Raw genomic sequence first — 26,117 nt, 5'->3', positions numbered from 1 at the left:
CCCCATCCCCCTCTTCTTCCTCCTCCTCTTCTTCTTCTTCATCTTGTTCTTTCAACGCTTCGGTCAATACCAAATCCCAGTGCAACGGATGGTAAATACCCCCCCCCACACACACACACACACACACCTACTCTCATTTTACTGTACAGAATTATCGCTGTTGTAAACCCGACCCACTCCGTTTTAACAGTAAAAAAGTAATCTCTTTCCATCCTTATCGTCGTTGCCTTCCGATGTTCCAGTATAAATATAAATTAGTCTCATAAGAACACTGTGCAAGAACTGTTTTTGCAGAAATTAGCAATACTTTAAAATGTCATAACTTCCTTATATTTCACCCGATTTCAGTAATGTTGGTCTGTGAAGTCATTAGATTTTACTATTTTTTTTAAATCAGACTAACTTATATTCGGACTGGATCCACCCCCCCCCCCAACCGCCCCCTTTACCTTTCATTCCCCGTTCCGCCTCACTCCTACCAGGGAGTTGAGATTGAACATCTCCCTGTACCCCTTCTACTACCCTTTTTGAAAAAGGTTTACCTGTGAACCTTTATTTTCGAATACAATGAATCCTATGACTTGTGGACTGCATTGTATCACACTGGTCCCCCTCCTCCCCATGCTTGTAAACGAAAATGAATGTGCGCTCGGCCGACGAATGCTGTTGAAGCCTGCGTGAGCTACACTGTATAGCAACGAGCGACCGTTATGTAAACGATCCCATCCTAGAGACCGTCACCGTCGTACGTCCAGCTGACAGAACGGTTCCTCCAAGTACATCCTCCGTGTGTCCTCTACGCTCAGATTGATACTGCTCGTCCGACGCATACTCCATTGTACTCACTCACTGTACAGCATCCGGACTGTACTGTGTGGTAGTGGCAGAGCGCAGCGTTTTAGAACGAATGTAACCGAGGGGAAGGACGGGCGAGGAGTGCTGCAACGTACTTTGGAGACTCTGCTGCGCGTTGTATGCGGACTGCCGACTTGCAGCGACGGTATACAGTCGCGGTGTGACTGCAAGAGTGTTGTATGGTACCACCACCACTGCACCCGGCCGGCCCGTACCGTACGCCGTGTTTCATATAGTAAGCATAGAATATTGGGTAGCGAGCATAGGTAACGGGAAGGGCCCAAACTTGGTACTCATTTTGGCAGAGGTAATTAGTCCCTTTACACTATACAGGACCTCTGGCAGAGATAACATTCGGATATCAACCTCTTCTGCATTACCTCGTACCTACACGACGTACACAGTTTGTTATCTGTCACCATCATAGACGTTACCCGTAGAAAACCAGGGAAAAGGAGTAACACATGAAAGTGTTTCGCTCCTCTTGGAAACCGAACGCGAAGGGCGAAAGATGAAGTCATTGAAGTGACCACCGAAACTTGAGAGCAACATTTGTGGTCAAGATGTCGTTTGCGAACTTGACTGCCGAACAGTGTGCAGCAACACTGTGCGAAGACAGAGGGGAGGACGAGTGCAGGAAGCGGTATTGGTATGTTTTCCTGAGTTCAAGTTTGATAACCTTTTTCGGCGGACTTTTCACGATTCTGATCGTCCGACTGGTGGTGCTACTGGGATGCAGGCGGCGAGTGCAGGACAGCCAGCGGGCAAGCTCCTCGAGCAGCACCCATGTCGAGCGTACGGGCATGGTGAAAAGCGACGAGGATGTACCATGGATGACGGCTAGTCGTGAATACTCGGCAAGCTTGATATCGGCCCAGACAAAAATTGGAAAGTTCCTGGTAAGATGATTAATTTCATCCTTTCAGTTATCTGATTATGAGGATACCAGTCTAGTAGCCAGTACTATTTCATGTCTGCCAAATGTTGATTTGTTTTTGTGTTTCAATCCACAAGGTCAGACAGAGGAAACAACGACCATGCAACACAGAGATAATGTCCGGGACTGGGTTGACACTGGTCTTAATATACATTACATTGTCATAGACTTTGCCTGCAATTAACAGAGGTCAATCTCTTGCTACACGTTGTAATGAATTGGTATCATGGAGAAAAACTTGTGTACACGTACATGTGTAGTATGTTTGCTAAAAAATCAAGAATTTTCAGGCAGACTCTCCTTGATCAATTTGAGGGCATAACCTACAGTTTACCACATAATGTACCAAAGTCCAGCCTCTGTGAAAAGCAAAGTTAAATCCATTGATTGTTTGCTGATTGATGTTTGTTTTCTGACACCATTTATGCTTACTCTGTGTTCAAAGAAAAAAGAAAGAATTTGTGAATTCCAAGGACTTTTTGTGCATACAATGGGATCAGCTGTTTTTATAGTCTTGAAATTGCACTGTTTAGCAGTTAATTAACATTTAATTTGGGGCAAGTATTGTCTGACAGGGATTACAGAGTCACTTCATATCTTAATTTCAAATTTAGAGTGGAATTTGGAGACATTATTCACTTTTTGTTAGATTGGTTGAGGTACTGACACACAGTGACAGTTCTGATTTTGAGACGGTGAATTACATTGTAGAAACATTCCTGTCAAATTATGGTCTTGGAATGGTCGGGATGAAGACAACTTGACACATTGTCGCTACTAACTATCAAATGTTCTCCTAGCAACATATAGAGTGCAAATCATGGGATGCAGCACCATTTGCCACAAATGGAGAAAGAGGCTCGTCAAATTTACCAGTCCGAAAATTGCGCAGAGCCAAGAACACCTGAGGACAACACACGCTGTACGTGTGAACAAAGTTTTTGGAAGCTTTCTGTATCCTTCTGAGTGGTTCCAGAAACACAGCCAAGAGCTTCATATTATAGTGTATTAACACTGTCATGAAAAAACAGAGAGAGAAAGGAAATCAACTTCTTTGTGTTCCTGCAAGGAGCATAAATGTAATACAAGCATCGAGCTGCTCAGCAATGCATCAGACGATGATGTTGTGCCACAATTGATGGTTTGCACAGGTACACAAGTTTGCTATTTTTGTTTTTTAATCACTGCAAGCAGAGGATATCATAACATACTGAAGAGGGACAAGTTCCACAAAATGGCATATCAGATCATACCAAGACTGCTGTTTCACTCTGTTCACAAATGGAATCTACATCAGCATGGAACTGGATGTCACTCCATGGCAGTGAAAAGTGCATCTACTCAGGATTAAGGAAAAAGTGATTGTATTCCTCGCTTGATATGAAGTTGCTGTGGTGATCTAGAGGTTGTTATGGAAACAAACATTATGATTTATAGAATAACCTTTGCCTTTTCAGACCTATTGGAAATTCTGTGCATGACCTCTACTGTGCACTAAGGATCATCATAATCAAACACGCATGCACTTTTGACAGTCTAATAGCACCTTATGTGGTGGAATGTATTGTTTTGATGTTGACACAAGGAGCAAAGTGAGGTATTAAACACTTATATTTTTTCTCTGATGAAAATAGCAAATGGAGCATCTGGTGTTCCATTGTTGTTTTTGCTCAAATGCACACTGTATTAAAGTAACCCTCTGAAATGTTATGTTTATGAATGTACATGTACTGTACTTACCAGTAATTCTGCTTCACATTGGTACAGTGAAAGGCAGTGAGATACAAATGTGTACATATTGCTTTGATAATGTCTACACTTGAAGTAAGTTGGATTCATATTGAACTTTGTCTTTCATTGTATCTTGTATATTTTAATTCTGATAATTGTGATTATGCCAGTCACATAGTAAATATGTAAGTAGTACATAGACCCTGTAGTTTGCAGGTCTCAAAGTCTATAAATACATGTTGTAAAATGAATTATTTCACACATCAGAATTGATTTTTATGTAGTCAACTTGTGAGTTTTTAACAATAATTTGTTGATGAGAAGAAAAATGCAGGTTAGCATACATACATGTAGTATGCAGTTCAATAGACACAGTTCACATTAGAACTCTGGTTTTCTGTCATTGATTGTTTACACAGTCGAAGGATACGGAGCAATGCATTCAGACACTATTCAAGGCCAAATGGGATTTGCTAAATGTTGAGTACCACTGTATTTGTGAGCATTTAAAATGCCAAATTGCTATAATCTCTGCTGTTGATACAGCAGTTTTAATATGTACAGTACTTGTAAATGCTGCACAGTAGGTACAATAGTCATTTTGGCCTACAAACAGAAGGGTTCATCTCAAGGGGTGTTCAGTATGTTGCATGACATCTAAACAAATTCATGGTATGGCAAGGTCCTGTCTGGCAGAATTCATGTGCAGTTATGAAAAAATATGAAAGAACAGTGTTGCTTTGCTGTCTTGTGTGTGTGCATGAAGCCTTTTATAATTATGATCCCTTTGGGGGCTCTTAAATGGATGTCTGTAAATGTATGTAATGTAAGTCTGTAAACTCTATCACTATATGATCTGTAGTAAACAGATTCATTAGGAAGAACAATTAAGAAAAATAAAAACAGGGTTCTTAATAAAAAACACACACAAAAAATGGAATAGAACTAAGAAGATTTTTGTGTATACTGAAGGACCATCATAAAGGTTTGTGTGTAAGTAAACTGTAGAACAAAATAAAAGGGTGTAATAGGCAATCATGTTTATTGTGATTGTGAACTCCATATCAAACCAGACACTAGAAGTACAAAATAAGATGTACAACTTTATGAATAGTACAGCAAGGCCATCAGAATATTACTATCATGACCACACAAAAGATGTAGATTATATTTAATATTGAGTGCTGTTTGTCCATGATCAAGGATGGGCAGTCAAAGTATGCATGAATTATTGCTTGAATTCAATTATCCTTTGCTAGTATGGCATGCCCGTCATCTGCCGAATGAGTCTGGTGTGTTTGATTACTAGATTGTTGCATACAAATATGTGGTGATGATTCAAGGTCAATGTGGTTAAACAAATATTGTACGGTGAATGTCAATTGTTTGTTCCCCTGGCGTGCAACCACAAGTGCACAAGTGTGCAGCGTGTCCGTGTCGCTCACAATCAGTGTGTGTGTGCGTGTGTGTCTCTCGCTCCGGAGCCGCAAAGGGTACATACATTGTTAATGATCAGCTGTGAAGATGGTGGGAGCCCCAGTCAAAACATGCGCCATGTTGCAGATTTGAGAGTGGACGTTTCTGTGGTGTGGGAAAGACCCGTCATTTTAACACATTATAGTCTATCTCAAATACAATGTAGTGCCAGACACTGTTCAGTCATGGAAAGAGGCTGACTTGAGCTAAATATTTCTTAGCATTTTGACAAAGCGTGCTTCAACTGCAACTTTATGTCATGCTAAAAACTTGTGCAATTTTACCCCATGTTAGAGTTGACTTTGATAACAATGATCATGTGCAACTTACAGTGTATCTGTAAAGTACATGTTAACAGAACATGTTAATTCGTGGAAGTTTCTTCAAAAGTGGACGTAAAATAAATTTACAGAATTGTAAAAGTTTCACTTGTTTTCACACAGCGATCAGATACTATACCCTTGGTATTTGTGGTGAAATGGGCGAGTGATATCACTGCTTCACATTTCTCCTTTACACTTATAAAAAATGCAGAAATGTCATAAAATCTTGGTTTTGTTGATAATCTCAAATCTTTTATTTTGCCTACTTTTCTTTTCTTTTATTCACAAGAGTCACCTTAAGGATGGAATGGAATGGTACAATATGTACTTCTATCATGGCTGGGTGGTACACTAATCACATATTTTATCATCCTATGTAACTACTGCTGATCTAAGAAGTGCTTCACAATAGTATCATACTCTAGTTAATAATTTTGAAGTGGGGAGGTTAAACTGTTATGTACAGTAGCTTGCATTCCCATTGGTGGATATGCTCCTTCTGCTGTAGATATAGATGACTGTGCCCTTTGTAATAAATCATCACATACTGGAGAATGAAATACTGTGAATGGATGACCGTCTTGCGATAATGATTTTCTTGCTATGTGAACACCAGAATACAAACTGCACAGAAATGCCTTTGTACATAAATTCATGCCAACTACTGTTCCAAAACAAGTTGAACTCTTCAAACCAGCCTACTGGCTGAAAAATTGTTTTGCTTTAAGTCAGAGCTTTGCTTCTTATCAGTGCAAGAAAGGAAATGAAGAAGGAGTATTGCATGCCACAGACAAATTTGTAGTGATATCCTGCTTGTTTTTGTTCAGCGCAAGAATGCTTTCACACTATTTATGGAAAGTAGCAATGTAACATACACTTCCCTAATTTTTTGTTCTTTATTGCCCAATATGCTTTCTTGCAACATGATATTCGAGTTTACATCTACTGTTCCTAAACAAGCTGAACTCCTACCAGTACCAGCCTACTGGCTGAAACACTGTTTTGCTATAGATCAGAGCTTTGCTACGAGTGCAAGTAAGGAAGTGAAGGAGATATTGCGTGCCACAGACAAATTTGTAGTGATATCTTGATTCTTTTTGTACAATGCAATAAAAAATAGGAATGTTTTTACACTATTTTTCAAATGCATACTATACAACATAACATGCACTCCCTCACATTTTTTCCCTGTATTATTCAATATACACTATATTATCCAATATGTTTTTTTGGGTTTTTTTGCCACATGAGTCTACAAATCAATGAAAAAGAAAACCAAAATGCTTTGAGTACATATGCTGTGTAGCTTTTTCTTCTGAAATAGAAATACATTTTGAATATTCAATTCTGTGAATGAAATTTACTTATTTAGAGAGTCCTATCAACTTTTTTTTTTTTAGATGAGGAGTAATTAAAAATATGCTATTTTATTCTTTTGCTGTTTCTGGTGACCACAAAGATGCACCTGATCTTTTGAAAACTGTGTACACATTTTGTTCTAAAAGTAACCACAGTGCGCTGTAGTGGTGTAAAATATTTTTGAAATTGATGGATGGTAGAGAAAGAGGTGATATAGAAATGTGAGTGATCTGTAAAATGTTATCAAAGCTACATGTACGTGTAGATGTGCGTGGTTCTCGTTGCCATTGACAGCAGATGACGTACAAGGGTTCCTCGGCCCTTCTGGAAAGTTCAGTGTATTTGTACGGGAATAGGAGATTGATAGATTGATTTTGTTACAATCTGTGTCGTGTGATATCTCAACTTGTAGACTTAGTGAGTGATTACCCCACAGTGCCATTTTTATCATGCTGTTGATTTCCGTCTGAGTGGAGTGGAGATGAGTTTGGAGTTAGGTGATTGTTTTTTTTTTTCTCCCCCTCACGATTATAAATGTGAAACATTGTACAGTCGTATCACAAGCCAGCCTATTCAATTACTCTAACTCATTTGAGTCCTAATCAGTCATCTTCAAAGAGACTCTACCTAGATTTGTGGAATAAATTTGTTTCATTGGTACAATAATTAGGAATATAATACGAAGGAATTTTCTTTATATTGTAAGTAAGTACTGTGATATATTTTGTTTTATATAATTTTTGTTTTTGCTTTTGTTTTTGTAAGGAAATGACTTGTCATTCAATGGTACATGTATATTTAATAGGCTCTTAATGTTGCTGGAATTCTTCTAGCCATTGTGGAAAGGAATGCAATCCCTGCATGCATTGTACATTAAAATTGAAATGAACGTAGTGATGAAACACAGATTAGCACAAAAGAAATGGTGGGGTTGATTATCATTATTGATAATGATAACAGGAGTACATACACTGTACACATACATGTATGCATAGGAATATAAATGCCACTGTACCTGCATAATTTGTCAGCGTGCTGTGTATTGCCCTGACATTGAAACAGTCTTCACATGTTGCTGACACCCTGAGTAATCAGAATTTTAGATTAGAATTGAAGTCGCAAAAAGGTCAGCAATATTTCCCTGGCATAGATTCAAAACAAGATCAACGTCAGATTTAGTGATCAGGTGGGTGTACACTGTGTGAAGACTGCCAAGAAATGTGTGCTAGAATTATGTCTTTCATGCCGGTGGGATTTATGCTGACATAGAGAAGAATAAAATTAATCAAATCCAAACAAACACACATGTGGGTGTACTTAAATACTTTATGCAAACAGGGCATACTTAAATACTTATTCTTATTATTTTTCCCTTTTTTTGGGGGGTACTAATGTACCATTACAACTTAGACATTATGAAAAACTGTTCACTTTGCAAGACACTGTGTATCAAGACTATGTACACAGTTCATGCATACTGTAGAGCAAATTGGACCTCTCAAAATATGGGCCGACAGAGAGACCAGCCTTGTTACATGCTTTGAACAATAGTGCAGTGTGCAGTATTAAGTGGTTTGTTCCTCTGTAGAGAAAAATGTTTGATTTTGGTATGGGAGATGGGATGCATGACTGCCAATATGATAGTAGTTGGGCGCATTATCTCTTTCCCCACCCCTTCTATTTTAAAGCATTGTTGTTGTTGTTGTTGTTGTTTGTTTGTTTGTTTGTTTTTTTTTTTTTGGGGGGGGGGGGAGGGGGGGATGTACATTGTATGTCAGAATGAATGAAAGGCCAAGCATGGTTTGCCCAGAAAGCTATACACAACCAACTGTATTGCAATTTCATGTCATTTTAATTGTTTGATTTTTATTTCATTGCCTGGTCTTTGTCGACAGTCAGAAATTATTGAGATTATACAGCTATTGCAGATAATTCTGATAATGTTCTAATCATTTAAATTGATCGTGCTTTGGTATCATTGCAGCGTGATAATACACTGCTGTAGTGCTGTTTACCGGTACATACAGTCGTACTACCCTGTATGGTACACTACTTCAAGTATAAATATTGTGCTCCCAAATTCACGCTGTCCTACTGTATTTAAAACATGAATGCAAGCTCAAACTTGAAACATTTTTGTGTGTGTGTGTGTGTGTGCATGACTGATTTAGGCAAAGGAGGGCGAGGCAACACTTAACTCTGCCAGTGCCATCAGCAGTATACTTGTACACTATCATATAGCAGTTTGAAGTGGTGGTCCGTTGAAGGTTAATAACCTGAGCTGAGAAAGGAACGCAGTGAGCGTTGAGCACAGGGGCCTATTAATTGTTTGCACAGACAGAAACGGTATTCAAGTTTATGGCCAGATGAGGATGGCAAACATGCAATAGATCATCAGAACAAACATTGTGGCAAGTTGATGCATACAGTTCACATGACTGAACGTGGAGCACCCGCAGGCTAGCCTTGCCTCACTCAAGTGTCTGTGGCACCCTTAAAGGGAGTGTACGGTACTGGTTGAGGTGAGGATTCAGCTTGTTTTGAGAGATATTAGAAACCACTGTATGAAATGTTTAAGAGCATACAATTCTAAGGAGAATCAAAGGTTTATTTGATGAAAATCGGTTTTGAAATGACTGAGATATCTAAAAACAAGGTAAAACAAAGAGATCCTAATAAAAGTCGTTGCCTGTCAATTTTATTAGGATTGCTTTTTTGGATATACACTTGTATCTCAGCCATTTCAAGACCAATTTTCATCTAATATTATAAAATGTTGAACCCTTCTTGAAATAACATGCTCTTTCATATTTCATAAGAGGTTTGTCATTATCTCACCAAAAAAATGTTATAAGCCTGAATCCTCACCTCAACCAATACTGTACAGTCCCTTTAAAGGCCCAGCACAGCTTCGAGCAAGCACAGAAAAAAGTTGGGGGGGGGGGGGATGACAGAACAACTTGCCACGCCAAATTCAGTGTCCTTTCATTGCACATGAAAGGAGATGCAGAGTATCTGAAAGCATGCTTTGAAAGTTGGTTGGACAGAGGAAACTTATCATGAGATCAGATTTGTCAATGAAGCAGTCACACATATGCAGCCCCCTCCCCCGCCGCCCCGCCCTGTAAGATTGGTGAATGTTAATGTTTGTTGATAATATACGTACCAGGTACATAAACAAGAGTTTCGCTGTGCAAAAGGTGATTCAAAGATAATAAGATGCAGTAGATGCATGGGGCATTCCAAACAAGATGGAGAGGGGAAAGAGGATGGAACAGAAAGTGCAATTTAGCGGACATGTCGCTTCTGACCTTATTGAATGCAGCTCACGTAGCACGCTGGAACACAGCGTAATACTGCACCCAGGCGAGAGATCAATTGGAGCCGCGTGGAGTTCCAACTGATTCCTAATGTAGGTAGATGGCACGCGGCCTGCGCCCGCAGCAAGCCAGCTAATTCCAGGCCCAGTGTAATGTGAGAGAAAGGAACTGATAGAAGCAAGGTTGGGCCCCTTTGGAAGAGGCAAATTTGTCAACCTGGCTGAATCCTCCTACGCCTCCATGCTCTAAGCCTTTCATTGTTTCTTTGCATATCATGTTAAGACATGGGCAGTCAGTCTTTGAATTTCTTTATTTTTTTTTTTTACCTCTGACAGTTTGTGCTGCCCAAATTCTCCATCTTCATAGATACATATACCTTTGCTGCTGCATAATGTCAAAGCCTGTTGTTTTGTCATGACAAAATACAGCCATTCAGTGGAACAACTGCCGTCATGCGACCAAATGGAAATACAAAGTACTTTCATAAAAAGTAGTGCTGGCTCTTTTATAACTGGCCACCCACCCACCACACTTTGTTTGAACACCTCAGATATATCACAAGAGCGAAGAACGCTCATCAATATCTCCATACACCAAAGATGAGGTACTAATTCCTTGCATTTTCTGTAATTTCCTTCGACACTAGAGATCTCTTCCCTTTAAATCAAGATTAGGTATGATATCTTTGGTTCGATGTATTTGAAATTAATGTAATTGGCTCCCTCCCCCCCCCCAAAAAAAAAAAAAAAAAAACCAAACAAACAAACAAACAAACAAACAAGAAGGAAAATGGCTAGTCCATATTAAGATATATTGTATAAGATGATTAATTCCTCAGAAATTCATCCAATGTGTACAAGTATAACAGATAGCATTCGGAACTGTGAGTTGATGGTGTTTACACTGGCAGTTCATTAGCATAAATATGCATGGTACTGAATGCATATGGTGTTAGCCACTGTTTACCATTGGAGGCAGTGATTAAAAAAAAATCCTTGAGTTATCACATTTGATGCACATGTATAGTTCAGTTGTATTACAAAACATCATACCACATAAAAAATTCACAGTAAAGCCACAAATGTAATGAGATATCACTAGTTTTCTTCATAAACCATAACTGTGGATGGTTTATTCTAGAAACGATTTTAATAAACCTATTGTTCATATTTTGTATAAACAATACTTAACATTGATTATACTGATTAACATTTTCATTGGTGATTTCTTTCCTAACATCACATTTTAGAACTAATTTGAAGCACTAAAGCTGTTTTGTTGGTTGGTTTTTTTTTTAAATCTGCAAATGTAAATAATGGCATTAAGTCATGTAGCGAGTCCACACATTCTACACATTAACGTGATTGAGTTCTTTTGTGATGGTGCAGTTTTGCGGTAACGCAGTCGAAGTGCTGTAGAAAATATCTTGTGAAATATTCAGTGTATACAGTATTAAAGGGACTGTACAGTACTGGTTGAGGTGGGGATTCATGTTTTGAACATTCTTAAGCGAGATAATGAGAAACCTCTTATGAAATATGAAAGAGCATGTAATTTTAAAAAGGATTCAACGTTTATTTGATGAAAATTGGTTTTCAAATGGCTGAGATATCCAAAAAAGTGATAATAATAAAAGGCGACAGGCCACAACTTTATTAGGATCTCTTTGTTTCACCTTGTTTTTGGATATCTCAGCCATTTCAAAACTGATTTTCATCAAATAAACTTTTGATACCCCTTAGAATTGCATGCTCTTTGACATAGATCTCATAGAATGGTTTCTGAATATCTCGCAAAATGTTAAAAGCTAAATCCTCACCTCGACCAGAACTGTACACACCCTTTAAAGTGATGGTGTAAGAATGATAGCAATAGTGGCCAACCAAACATCACTGAGTCCACCAAAGCCATGGTCACACCAGAATTCACCCCACAGGGAGACCAGTAGACCTTCAGCGAGCACTGGGTCAAGATGCGTGTTCCCTATAAATTATCATACGGGTAGTTAGCTAATTGAATCCCACCATGTACACACTATGTATACCCCCCCCCCCCCTCAAATATCATACCATGCACACACGCTTATTAAGGCTCATCTGTTGCCAATCAAGCTAAAGTGAAACCCAATTCAGGAAATTTGTGTCATTAGAGGAGAGTGTTGTTTGAAATACAGTAAGTGTACTGAAAACTAAAACAGCAATATTCCCCAATTAATAAAGCATACTGTATGTGTTTTTATGTGGATCTTGCCAGAGTACTCTCCTGATAACATTTCTCCCATTATAGCAATAATATATAAAATGACCCCACTTAATATATTTCTTTTGCCAGTATTTAATGGCTGTAGTCATGGGGATGCTCGATTATTTACACGATATAAAACACAAATGTTTTAACCTGTTGAAGACCGGCCCCGAGTAGACTCAGGCAGGTATCTATAGGAAATGTGTATTATAGCAAAATCAGCTCGTCCCCAATTTGTTAAAGTTATTGCGTGCAGCAGCAACAACAACAACAACAGCAACAACAACAAATGTACTAAAAACAACATCAAAAACCAGAGGATTCCCCTGCACAGAAACCAGACAAGGAGAGAGAAAAAAAAAAGAAGAGGAAAAGTGGAGACCTCGTCGTCATCATCTGATATGATGCCGGTCTGTGGCTATGATGCAGTAGAGAAGATTGCTATTCCAGTGCTTCTATAATCACGTAACCTTTTCTCTATATTTGAAAATATCCGTTCTCATTATCTTCCCGATATGGTGAAACCATCCTTGATAGGAATAAAAGCAGCTCCAGCAACAGCAGGCTTTTTTTTTTTCTTTTTTCTTTTGCCCCTTAAAATTTCATCATTTCTCAGAATAAACTTGGTATCAAAAACATTTTATGCACATACACAAACACACACGCACACACACACACACACACACACACACACACACACTGGATGTTTCAAATGCAAATGCTGTTTTATTCATCTATATAATTTATGTGACCATGAAAATCATGAAACAAGTTGCATCAGCCCAACAAAAATCCTCAAAGAAAAGAAAAAACAACAACAACACACTTGTACACATACATGTATATATACCAACAAAGACCTCTGTAGAAGAAGACACTCAGACATTATTCTACATGGACAAGTGTGTAATATCTTTCTTCATTTTTTTTTTGGTTGAAATTCACTTTTAAATAGCTGTTAGTATAAAATGCTAGTTGTTTGACTTAAACAGTATCTTGAGAAGATTGAAGGAACTACGCAGTGCATATACCTTGATCATCAGTTATACACATACCGACAAAGACCTCTGTAGAAGAAGACACCCAGATATTATTCTATACATGGAAAAGTGTGGGGGGGGGGGGAATCACTTTAGCTGTGAGTGTAAAATGCTAATTGTTTGACTTGAACAGTTTCCTAAGAAGAAGATTAAAGGAACTATGCAATGCAAATACACCGATCATCACTCATGTGGCCAAAATAATATCTAAATATGTGCCATATATTTTATGATAATTGCTTTACTATTTTTCTTTGGATTACCTGGATATACCCACAAAAAAAACCCTTCCAAATCAGGATGTCAATGACATCATCAGTCAATCACTGGAAAGGTACTTGTAAATGTGACTACTGTGAAAGTGGTTTCTTTCGCGCGTTTCGCGCTTTGAGGTTGAACCGCGAATTTAACATCACGCGAAAATGTTTTGAACTCGCCGCTTGTTACAACGCTATTGCGCACATGCACACACGAATATTCCGCGCATTGAGTGTATTGATGGCCAACACACACACAGCGATACCGCGCAGTAGGTACAAGCATATTATAAAGTACTCGAGAAACGGGATTTCAGGTAAGCCTGCATTTGATTTTAATTTCTGTTTAATAAATAAAAGAATAATTGAATAATATTTTGGGGTTTCATGTGCAAAATAAAACAGTTTTTGCCAACTGTGAATTCACAGATTTTGCCAACCGCGAAGTTAAACACACGCGAAAAAGTCGGCACCAATGGAAACCGCGAAAGTTTCTGTACGCGAAAGAAACCACTTTTACAGTACTAAAAGACATTGGAATGTACCTCCCCCAGAGGGAGCATAACATGCAGGTTTCCTGGCAGTATCTTTTGTTAATCATCAATAGTCAAACATGGAAACTTGTAAGTTATGCTCAGTCTAGGGGAAGGTGCATTACAATGTCTTTTTATTAATGCTATATGCAGTTGTATTTACTTCACCAGTGATTGATAGGTGATGCCTTTGACAGAATATTGGTTTGGAACGTCTTTTGTGTGCCTATCCAGATAATCTGCAGAAAATGAAATAAATCATTATTGAATATGCAACAGGTATTTAGAAATGCTTTTGGCCACATACTAATAAATGATGTTTGGGGTATCATAAATCAGTTCAAGTGAACATGCATTATTTTGTATTGCATAGGTCCTTTAGGCCCACTGTATTATGCCCTCTCTGTTGATAGTAAAACCTGTGTTTTGCAATTTCATGCAAGAAGTAGAAAGGTTCCTTTAATTTCCTCGTTCTATTCAATGCTTGAAATATCTTTTGTTTGTGCTTTGACGAAAAAAAGTAACTTGTATTGAAAGACCTTGAATGGATTGTTTTGACATAATAATTTCATGAATCATTAATTCAAGCCACATTCGGTTGATTTTACAAGAGCCCTCAATAGTGCTTTATCTAGATAATTGATATACATGGAATATACATCAATGTAGTCTATACTATAGTGAATTCTGGTGTTTGATTCTGCTTTACAATATAAATTCCCAGTACTGCTGGATCAAATAAGGGCTGACAAATTTATACATTTGAACAGTCTCCCTGTTGGTCATGTTTAGGTAGCTACAGCTAAAGATTCTCTGTACTTGTAGAGCTGAAGTAGACAGGGTGACACAGTCACTGATGGCACTCGCTGTACACTGGTATATGTGGGACAAGTTATCATGAATTGGTGGGAAGATTTGTTATGTTTGTCAGAATAAGAAAAGGCGTCTAGGACTTGGAGGACATTTGCCTCAAATGTGTTTGTGATGTGGCTCTACCAACTTAGAGCCTTGCAGCTCTGACCATTGTCCTTTGGATGCCGCGACTTTGGAGGGATAAATCCATGAATCCTTGAGCGGAATTGAGGAATACAACGATGAAATCCTCTTTGCGATTTGGCTGCGGTGATTAGACCCCTTGGCATCTTCTATCTCCCATTTGCTTAAAAAAAAAAATGAATGCCCTCTGTACAGTACCACCCAAGTCAGGGTAAGTTGGGAGAGGTGTTGTGAGTGTGCACGGCAAAAGGAGAGACGGTCATGATATGAAAAAAAAATCCAGTTCAGAATGGTCGGTGAAGCATTTTCAGAATAATGACATTACCAGTTAAAACTGATTCTTTCTCTCTTCATTTCTCATCCTCTTGTGTTAGATGGTAGATAACCAGTTGAGGAAGTGACAGAAGAAAATCCCAAAATGACTACAAGATTTATTCCATTGCATGCCCGCAGTGAAAGTGCTTTCAGGCAACAGGTTACTGGAGTAGTTGTGATATTTTCTTAAGAAGGGATTTTTTTTTTTTGGGGGGGGGGGGGATGGGAGTCACCTTTGCTGACTTTTTATCCATTTTCCTTTGTAATCTAACATGGAGAATGGACATATACATGCATCAAAGCAGCCATGCCGGGTGTATCTCAGACCACATTACAGCATATTTTCAGTATTACATTGTACAATAAGTTCCTTTTTATTTTGATTCCCTGAAGATGTCTGTAAATTGCTATTTTTTTTTTTCGGTTTGAGAGAATTCTTTCCTTCTATAAAAATCATAAATGCTTACTGTCTGAAAATGGCTTCACATGGACATACAGTGATGAAGCTTCTGATGTTGAATAAATTGTTCGAACTGCTGACTATAAAACTATTTAAGATCTTGAGCTAGATAAGACGGGACACTAGGGTTTTGTGTGGTGTGTGTGTGTGTGTGTGTGTGTGTGTGTGTGTGTGTGTGTGTGTGTGTGTGTGTGTGTGTGTGTGTGTGTGTGTGTGTGTGTGTGTGTGTGTGTGTGTGTGTGTGTGTGTGTTTGGTGTTGACCCTTTCAAGTTTTGCCTCTTTAACAAAGTGCTGTTCAGTATGCTCAGAAGTTGTATGATTTGATACTGCATTATATAGAGAGCTATTATGCATTCAGATTTCGACAACGAAATATGATTCTTAACAACCTCATGCAATAGCTGCCAAGTCTGCCTGATTCTGCAGGAGGTTCCCAGAAAACCGAAATATCTCTTATCTCGTTTTTAACTTCGGTTATAATTTCGGCCTATTGAGTTGCCTATATGTACACTGTAATACACAAATATCTTCTTGACTGCTCTATGGAACCGCCCTGATTTCGATTAGGAAATGTTGGCAGCCCTGACCAGCACCTTGTAAAACTGTTATGCAATACTCGTTTTGTTTTGTGTGTGTAAACTCTGTGTATGTATGTATGTATGTGTGTGTCAGTGTGTTTGTTTGTTTGTGTACCAATGTGTGTATGATGTATGCTTACCCGAAATTTATACACAGTTGCAATTCAGGCCCACATTGTGCTGTTAAGCTGGTGTGAAGTTGTTGGTATTCTAGCTGCTTCTGGGTTTTTTAGCAGGTAGCCTGTGCTGCAAATGAAATATGCATCATACGACAAATGCATTGTAATATGAATTTCAGTGCTGAAATTGATATGACCTACATGTAGGGGCAGTTGAGATAGAAAAGGGATGTTGAAATGGCATCCTACCCAGCAGAAAAAAAAAACACAGTAAATTAGCCGTTGGTCCATTTGAGCTGGTCTTAGGCTTGGGGTATACATTACATCTGACCCTGACTCCCCACTCTCTGCAAAGCTGTAGTGTCCATTGCCACAGAAGATGCGACTATTAAACTGATCTCTATATTTTCATGCTTGTAATTTATATTATATGCATGTGTGTATGTGTGTTTGTGTTGTGTAAAATGAGATTGAAATTTACCATAATAATTGATGATCATTTCTATCAGCAGTGTGTAATCTACACAACTGCACTTGTTGGCATTCATGCTATGGCTTGTGGGGACCTGATGGATAAATTGAATGTAAACTCTATTGCCCAAATTCACGAAGGTGGTACAATTGAAACCATGGTTTAAACCATGGACAAAGACCATAGTTTTTTTATAGGGGCCAAGTGTCGCACGGCCTATTTCGTTATAAAATCAGTCATTTCGTTGACAAAATGTTCATTTCGTTACGAAATGTTAAAGGGATAGTACAGTATTGGTGGAGATGAGAATTGGGCTTTCAACTTTTTGTGAGATACCAAGAAAACACTTATGATATATGACAGAGCATACCGTTTCAAGAGGAATTCGAAGTTTATTTGATAAAAATCGGGTTTGGAATGACTGAAACATCCAAAAACAAAGTAAAACAAAGCGATCGTAATAAAGTGTGGGTCCCACACTTTATTAGAATCGCTCTTTTTTGGATATCTCAGCCATTTCAAAACCAATTTTCATCAAATAAACGTTGAATTCCTCATAAAATTACATGCTCTTTTATATTTCACAAGAGGTTTCTCATTATATCTCCAAAAAATGTTAGAAATCTCAAATTAGGTCTCAACCAAAACTGTACGATCCCTTTAACATTACGACAACGAAATGATCATTTTGTCGACGAAATGACTGATTTTGTAACAAGATAGGCCATGCGACACTTAGCGCCCCATAAAAAACTATGGTCTTTGTCCATGGTTTAAACCATGGTTTCAATTGTACCACCTTCATGAATTTGGCCCTATGGATATTTCTGAATCTCAGAGGGGAAGGGTTAAGGCCAGAACATCTTTTGTACATCGTACTTACTTGTAGGACTGAAATCAATGGACAGGTGACAATAGCCTGTATTTGGCCAGTATGGAATGTAGAGTCTGTAATGCATTGCTCAATGACAGTAGCTCCGTGTAGTGTACTGTATCTCATATTGCTTCTGCATAGCATGTATCACACAAAGGAGACTGGGTAATTACGATTTAATCAGTTTTAAAACTCATCTACAGTACAATGTGTAAGTTTGCTCATCTTTGTACAGTCTAAGTACCAGTACTACTGAGTATATGTATGTATTGTACATGAGAAGCATGGTGGAGCAATTGCCCTTTTGCGTAAAGTACGAGAAATGTGTAGGTTTTTATGCGTGCAAGTGCCACACAGGCTTACCTTGTATTACTTTGTAAGTATTTTGTATGAACACTTTTAGTGCAGATTGTATTGAAATGACTTATGGAGAAATAATTTTGTTTGGAGCACAGAAGTAACAAACTCTGAGTGCAACTGTTAGCTCATGTTTATAAGGTAGAGACAATCAGATGAAATGGTTGCTTACAAGTACATTCATTATTTAAAATTTTTGCAAATTCTGAGTTTAGCATGTACCATGAAAATATATGTTTATTTCTTATAATTGGAAAACATGTCATCATATTTTGTAGTACAGAGTGAAATAGAACATTGTGACATGTTACTACTTGAACGACAATGTTGTGCATTTTTTATAATTGAGAACATTATTGACTGTCATGTGTTGTAGTTTCTTGTAATATGAGGTTATATACAATGCTGATTATTGCAGCATTTTGCATATAAAATATCCATTGCTTTTTGTATGATATTCATTGGATTTGATGATATATGAGTGAAAAAGAAGTAAATGGATGCATGTACAGTGTAGGAAAGATGAAGAGCAAGTTTATGAAGTGATCAGTTTGACATGTTTTAATGATAGTAATAGAATTGTTAAAATGTTACAAAGTACAGTATACTGATATGCCAATATTTTGAACATGTTTACCTCATAGTAGGTTGTATACTAGTATTCTCACCTAGATCATTTGTAATATGGGTGTGATAATGAACAATTTACTGGGATATCTGTTTTAGGGATGAGTATTTTCTGATATTCAGGCATCTTTAACATGTATATTTTGGGTATTGTTATTGTTAGCTTTCATGTTGCCCACATGCAGTCATGTTAAAGGACAAGTTTATTGTGCATAAAGTTTGAGAGAATGCAGCGATATTAGTAGAACATACTGAGAGTGTGAGGAAAATCGGACAAAACATTTCTTGATATGAATTTTTGAAGTTTCATTATACCACCACTGCTGGACGAGAAGTTTGTGATGTCACATGCGTTCAATGATATACTGTATACGTCGAATATTTCGCGAGGTTTTTATTTTCGCAAATTTCGCGAGTCAGTTGCTATTCGTGAAATTAAAGACACGCAAAAATATTGACTTTGATCCCGATGTGAATGTGACATACGCGTACGTACACTTCTCCGATCCGTCCAGGACTCCACGATCGCGAATTTAACCACTCGCGAAATCTTCGGAAATTCCTGATTTGCGATATCTTCGGGAATTCCCGATTCGCGAAAATTTAGACTTGCGAAATATATGGCCTATACAGTAAAGAAAATATGAAGATGATTCAACATACAGTGTATTTTCACGTTTCTCACATGATAAAAGAGTACTTGAACTGCATCTTTCAGAAGGCAGGGGGAATAATATTAGTTATTACCAATTTGTTGTACATCAGTAACAAGTCGAGGAAAATGAAATTTTGTGGAATGCTCTTTATATTTTCTTATATGATTGTACACATGTGATATTGTAAACTGCAGTAACTTAGTCTTCTCATCCAGCAGTGACTGCACAGAAACTTTTAAAAAATCTTAACTTTTGAACAGATTGTCTGATTTTCCTCAAAATGTGTTCTACTGATGCTGCTGCATTCACTCAATCCACATGTATATGAAGGTGAACTTGTCCTTTAAAGATACTTCCTCATGTGAAGACCCTATCCTGCCTTTCCCATAGAATCATTTCATCAGCTAAATAGGCCAGTGTTCGTCCTTGAGCTACAGTTTGTACGTCATTTATCAAGCAAGTAATCAGCTGGTGTTTTTTTTCTATCCCTCCCAATATGGTTATGAAGTAAACCACATTTGTGTAATATCTGTATGTTTGACCCCAAAACCCTCCCTGCTGTTTATTTTTGTCTTGGCACAAGGTGTAACTTGTATTCTGTAAAGCATGTTTTAAGTTAAATACATGTATTTTAATAATAGTGCCACAGTCTTATTTATTGCTACACATACAATATGTATAATACAAGTATACATAAATATATGTACAATGTATTTTGTGATGTTAGTGGAAATTATAATGTGTAGGCAGAACTACGTATAGGCCTAATCCCCACTGTTTAAACACAAACAATAAGTAAAAAGTCTGAAGCCTGTTGATGACAACACAATTTGATGACTATTGGTCTGTATCCTGTGTTACACATTTTGTTTGTTTTGATTTCTTTTGCACTTTGTTTTGTTTTCTGTTTCCTATAATCAGATCATAAACAATGCATACTGTACTTCTGTGTCACTTTATCCTTATGTATAAATATTGTGCATTTGTTATTGCAGGGCTGATATACACATGAGATATTTTGGAGAGCAAATATAGAAACAGATTTTACAAAACAAATTTTATATGGCATTTATGTACCTTACTGTACAAATTTATGTGGTTTTCATCCCAACCAACTTTTTAAACCAAAGTTCATATTTGATTGTAACGGACAAGAGAACCAAGGCACTACAAACTCACTTTACCTGTGTACTTGGGGCAACTGAAACTCACTGTTTTACAAGCAAAATGAACAATATTGTCTAACTGCTCCCCCCCCCTCCCCCCCCCCCCCCCCCCCCCGCCTGTCTGGGGAAATGGGGAAAATATTTTCTGTAATGCCGTGAGGTCTGCTTTGAAAATTGTAGAGTATCTGAAGGTTATACACTGTCTGAATGAGACGTAGCCTACTAGACAAACGAGAATCAATCCTGTACAATTCAATTTTGTCTTTAATAACGAACTTTGGAAATGAAGGTGCGTGAAGTGAGGAAGTTTAAAGCTTAAATGTCAGTGAAGATAATTCATACCACCCACTAATATTGTGTACCGCTAATCTTTTTTTTTTCTTTCTTTTTTTTTCGGTGATGTTACCCCATTGAATGTGTTTTGCATACAGTGCTGTATTTAAAGATTCTACTAATCATTTGGTAAGAATGCCCTCTAACAAATAAGAATAAAGATCAGTAATCTGTTAGAGCAATATAATGGAATTACTGATCCTAAATTCATTATCAAAGATGTATGCATTATTTGTAACATGTCAAATGAAAGTATAAATGAAGGGATGCCAATATGTAGCAAAGCATGTAGAATTTGCTATATTGCAGAAACCTGAAGTTTGAATTGAAGCCTGTAATGTTGACTTCTACCCATGTCACGCTGAGTTTATAGGCTGCAGTATTATTGACACCTGATAAATGCATTTTAATAACAATTGCCATATTGCAGTGTGCTGTAACAAAGTCTGCTGATATTGTGTTCTGCAAGACTGAAAGCAGCTATAAAGCAGATCATTGCGCCTTATTTTTTTCTACTAAGCGTCAGTAAAGTAATTTCATAACAATTATAATCTGTGCATGTACTCACAAACGAAAATCAGAATTGACTGTGACATAAAGATACATTTATGTATTTTGTAATTGATGCACGATGTGAATAGATGGTTTATATGTTGTGATTTACCACCCCGCTTTCTTTTTATCCCATTCCTTCCTGCCAAATCTAGGTTGTGATTCATTTTGTGCTTAGTATGGGTTCCCTAATCTGCTATATTATAGACACTTCCAAGTAAGTATTACCCGACAATCCTTGTTCAGCATTTTCATGCATTGATCATAATCATTTCGCTTTTGCACAAAGAGACTATGGTTTCTGCCCAGATAGCAGAGTTTGTACCTGCAGAAACTTTACACTTGTCTTCTTCTAAAGGGGTCTTCCTCTATGTAGACATTTGTTTCTAAAGTATGACAATTTAACATCATAGCAAATGAGTTTGCTCTGCTGTCTAGAAACCATGGTTTCTTTTATTATAATCAATATACCCCTGCATTGGACACCAAACGCCTTCACTTGCCACTGCCCGGCCTGTAGTTGTGCGATGCATGATGTTTAAAATAGTTGCATTTAGGCCTGCTTGCTTTGGCCACATTTAACCATGACGGTACTCACCTTGCTTTTGTTATGAATTCACATGTTCATTTGTGGGTCATCAATGCTCTGCCAAGCATTTTCTTTTTGTTCAAATATGTAGCTTATCAGTCATATTCATATTTGTGTATACATACACTGACATATTATCAAGCTGTAATCACATCAAAAAAATATATATTATTCATTTGTTATCAAAAGGTGGCAGTATTATGAAATCTATATCTAGAGTAGTATTGGTGGAGGACACTGAAAGTATGCACTTGAAGAATTATGAAACAGTGGGCATTCATTCTACAGATGTTGTATAACAGTAGCGCCCTGTTACGTTGTATTTACTGAGGACTTGCACTTGCATGGTGTTGAATTGAAATTTACGAGTCAACTAATCTTCTCATTTTCTTTTATGTTCACTACTTAATGTTGATACTTGTACATTATGGCGTCTTATGTTATTCCATTAGAAATGTTACAAGTGTATGAATATTTACGGTAAACAATGCTTGTTTGGTTGCTACCATGTATTCAGGACTGCACGTAGATAATCAGCTGTTATATATTTCATCCTTTTTTTGCGCGCTGTGCCTAATGTTGGGAGACTTTTGACAATTGTCTCCTGTAAACTGTGATTACCGAGATTATAGATATATTTCCAGTGTGTGAGCAAGACAAAACTCTTTGACTGCATTTTCACCCTGCTTTTATGTTTTCAGGGAAAAGTCATTGAACCAGAATATTTCTTTACCGCAGTTGTGAATATTTAGGTGATACCTCGCTACTCATATTCAGCGTGGAACACGTTGCCACCGATTGTGTAATTTACAAATGGTCTGCACTCGCTGTATGAGGTTGCTAGTGTGGACAACACCTGTAGGGTCAGTTCCAGTTTACTGAGCCGAAAAATGTACTGTAAGGTCACATCTGGCTATTCCCAGAATGGTTTCAGTAAATGATAGATACCTCAAACTTTCTGTTTTGTTATTTTTGAATGTCTGTGTGTGTGTGTGCGTGTGCGGGGGGGGGGGGGGGGGGGGGATAGTTGACTCTTTTTTTTTTTTTTGCATTCATCAATGTAAAGATATAAGAGTGTACCAGCTTTGACTTATATAGTTATTCATGTACAATTGTATAATTGGTATGAGACGAGTACATGAGAATATCAGTCTTAAATGCTGTGTCATTCTCTCTGTGTTTAAATATTTTGTTCAATAACCATACTGTAATTTTTTTTCCCTCTGTCAAAAAGCTCATGCTATTTATGTCATCATATCAGTCAAATGTTTGAAATATTTTTCATGATTCATTTCACAGGAAGCAGAGCACTGTATGTTTTACATTGTTTGATCCATTTCATGGACTTTTGAGCAGCTTGTAGCTTTCCATTTTTGAAATGTCTGGAGAGGGAGAGAGAGAAATTGAGAGAAAGAAAGTATCAATCTGTCATTATTGATTGATTCATCATGTACATGAACGTGTTCATTGCATTTTATCCATTCAAAGGTATGCAAGGGCCTGATAGAGGGTACATCTCATTCATATGAATGTCCACAAATTATACTATTGAAATATTCTTCAATGAAACAATTTTTCTGAGCTGAAATAGCAAAGCATATCAAACGTAGATTCCCTGGACCGTAAAAGAGAATATAAATTATAAACCTTATGATGTCTGTCCTACTGAAAAACTGTAAATTGATACATCACTCTCTGTATTATGAAACATTATTCATTGATGTTATTTAAAAACTTAAACAGTGATGTATGATATCAATATGATAACGACAGCCAATCAATTTTGTTGAAACTGTAGGATTTGCATCACTCCTTTTCAAATAAAAACAGTCGCTATCTTTTTATTTACTTGTCCCATGATACATATACTTGCGAGGTACATTATAAATATGGGGGGGGGGGGGAATCCTCCTCCCCCCCAAAAAAAAAACAGTCGCTATCTTTTTATTTACTTGTCCCATGATACTTGCGAGGTACATTATAAATATGGGGGGGGGAATCCTCCTCCCCCCCCCCAAAAAAAAAGCAAAGAAAAAAAAAAAGCAAAGCGTGCCCATGATGCAGAGAGAACTGTATGCTTACTACTGACCCTCTTTTCACTCATTTCCCCACTCACCTCCTGCCTCAACCCCCTAGGTGATCGTGGTGTTCATAGTAAGCTTGGGATCATTCGTCATTTACATTCTGCAACTAAATGAGTAAGTGATTAATTTGACTGAATCGCCAACAGCAAAAAAAGAAAAAGAAATTAACAACTTTAAAAAAAAAGATCATCGAGTGAAGTGTAATTAACCCCGCGTTTCTCTCCTGTGTGAATCCCCGATCCCTACACCCCCTTCAATGGTTCACTATTAACCAGTCCATCCGCCCTTTCATCCATTCATCTATCTGTCCATCCATCCATCCATTCATCCGTTCATGCATTTCTCCGTCATTAATTTGTCCATTCATCCATTACTTATGGTCATACATGTATCTGCCAGTATTCCGAGCTTCATTCCCGTAGAAAATCCATAGGCAATGCCCCGTTTTCGTCTGGTGGCCTCTCAAATCCCAGTATTTATAGATAGAAGACAAGTTTTGATTTCTTTTATTATGTTTATAGAGCGAGAATAGTGTCATTGTGTAATTCTTTTAATGATTGCCTCATATTGTATCCCCTACAATGTAACATACAAAATGTAATGTACCATACTTGTATATTGTTGTATCCCATAGAATGGGGGAGCAGTCTGCTCACGTCAAGAATTGCCAAAAGTAATCAGAAGGAATTTGAAATGTGGCAAAGGTAGCAGGAAAGTACAAATCATCATGCCTCAGTCAGGTGTTCAATTTGTCTGATAGGTTACAAGTATCTATACAAACTATACTGTATATCAAAAGTTGAAAAGCACAGAGATATATTGAATCAGGCATCTTCCAGAACATCTCCATACAGGATTACTGCTAGACAATTGAATATTACGCAATTTTGTGTCTTGAGCTACCAATGCAGAAACTCTGTTGGATAGAGAACATGCGACTTAATATTTTTTCATCATTAAGATTAGAAGTAAGAGAGCAATTAGGTACTACCAAAATTGATCCTGATCAAAATCATATTTGATATTTATGAGGAGATCAATAAGGAACATGATGTGATAAAGCTACTGCTGAATTGCTCAGAGTGGTAATTTTGTTTTGTTTGTTTTTTTATTCAGAATGATATCTGTTGGTTTTAATATATTTGAGGAAAAATAGAATAATAGAAATAGAATAATGTCGTGTAAAGTGTTTTGAAGTACATTGTACTCTGGACAAAGTAAAAAAAATAGAGATGGCATAAAAATTGTTAGAATTTATAGATGAAACTATCAGAAAAAGGCATAGATGCCTGCACATGGTTAGAAGAGTCAGTGGCAAAGAATGAAGAGTTTGATTTAGTATGATTTTTTTTTTTAATTCCCAATGACACATGCTGTGTTCTTACTCTGCATGGGGTGTTCTCGCTATTGTTTCAATAGCATCTTGGACAGCCAGTGTGAACAGGGTACAGAGTTGTATGTAGTAGCCCTTGTTGGAAGAATGGTCAATGAATGTATCCTTCAGAGCCGAAACTTCCCTTACTTTGGAGTAAATACAAATAAGTCAGTGCTTGATCTCTATGTAACAGTCACTGAATAGATTAGACTACTCTTTCTTTTATAATGGAAGAAGAACAAATAATATGCCAGTAAAGAACAAGATAGGAAAATGTGGAATAGTTTGTTGACTGGATATAGCTTGAATATTCTATATCATACCGTATGTTGGTCTGTTGGGGGTGGGGTGGGAGGGCTATTAAAATAAAAAAGAGAAAAGAAAAAGCCCTGAAAGGGTGGGGGAGGGGACTTTGTTCATGTACAGTACAATGTGTAAAATCAAATCCATACAGAATATTGTAAAAACCCTTGTTTAGTCTCTCATAA

The 26,117-nt window shown here is 37.5% G+C and overlaps 1 protein-coding gene across 1 annotated transcript in view; it reads left to right on the top strand.

Moving 5' to 3' along the window:
• The first annotated feature begins 1,258 nt into the window (after positions 1-1,258).
• The window catches only part of LOC139720559 (calcium-activated potassium channel subunit alpha-1-like), a 235,292-nt gene continuing 210,433 nt past the window's right edge, over positions 1,259-26,117 (top strand). The window contains exons 1-2 of the mRNA XM_071631911.1: positions 1,259-1,754; positions 21,737-21,798. Of these exons, the coding sequence (XP_071488012.1) occupies positions 1,419-1,754; positions 21,737-21,798 (398 nt within the window). The 5' untranslated portion in view covers positions 1,259-1,418. The remainder of the gene's footprint in view (positions 1,755-21,736; positions 21,799-26,117) is intronic.

Source organism: Diadema antillarum, unplaced genomic scaffold (assembly GCF_040938485.1).
Source record: "Diadema antillarum isolate AM-2024a unplaced genomic scaffold, OU_Dant_1.0 scf00000129, whole genome shotgun sequence".
NCBI lineage: Eukaryota > Metazoa > Echinodermata > Echinoidea > Diadematoida > Diadematidae > Diadema > Diadema antillarum.
Note: the sequence above shows the minus strand (reverse complement) of the source record. Positions and strands in the feature narration are given on the sequence as shown.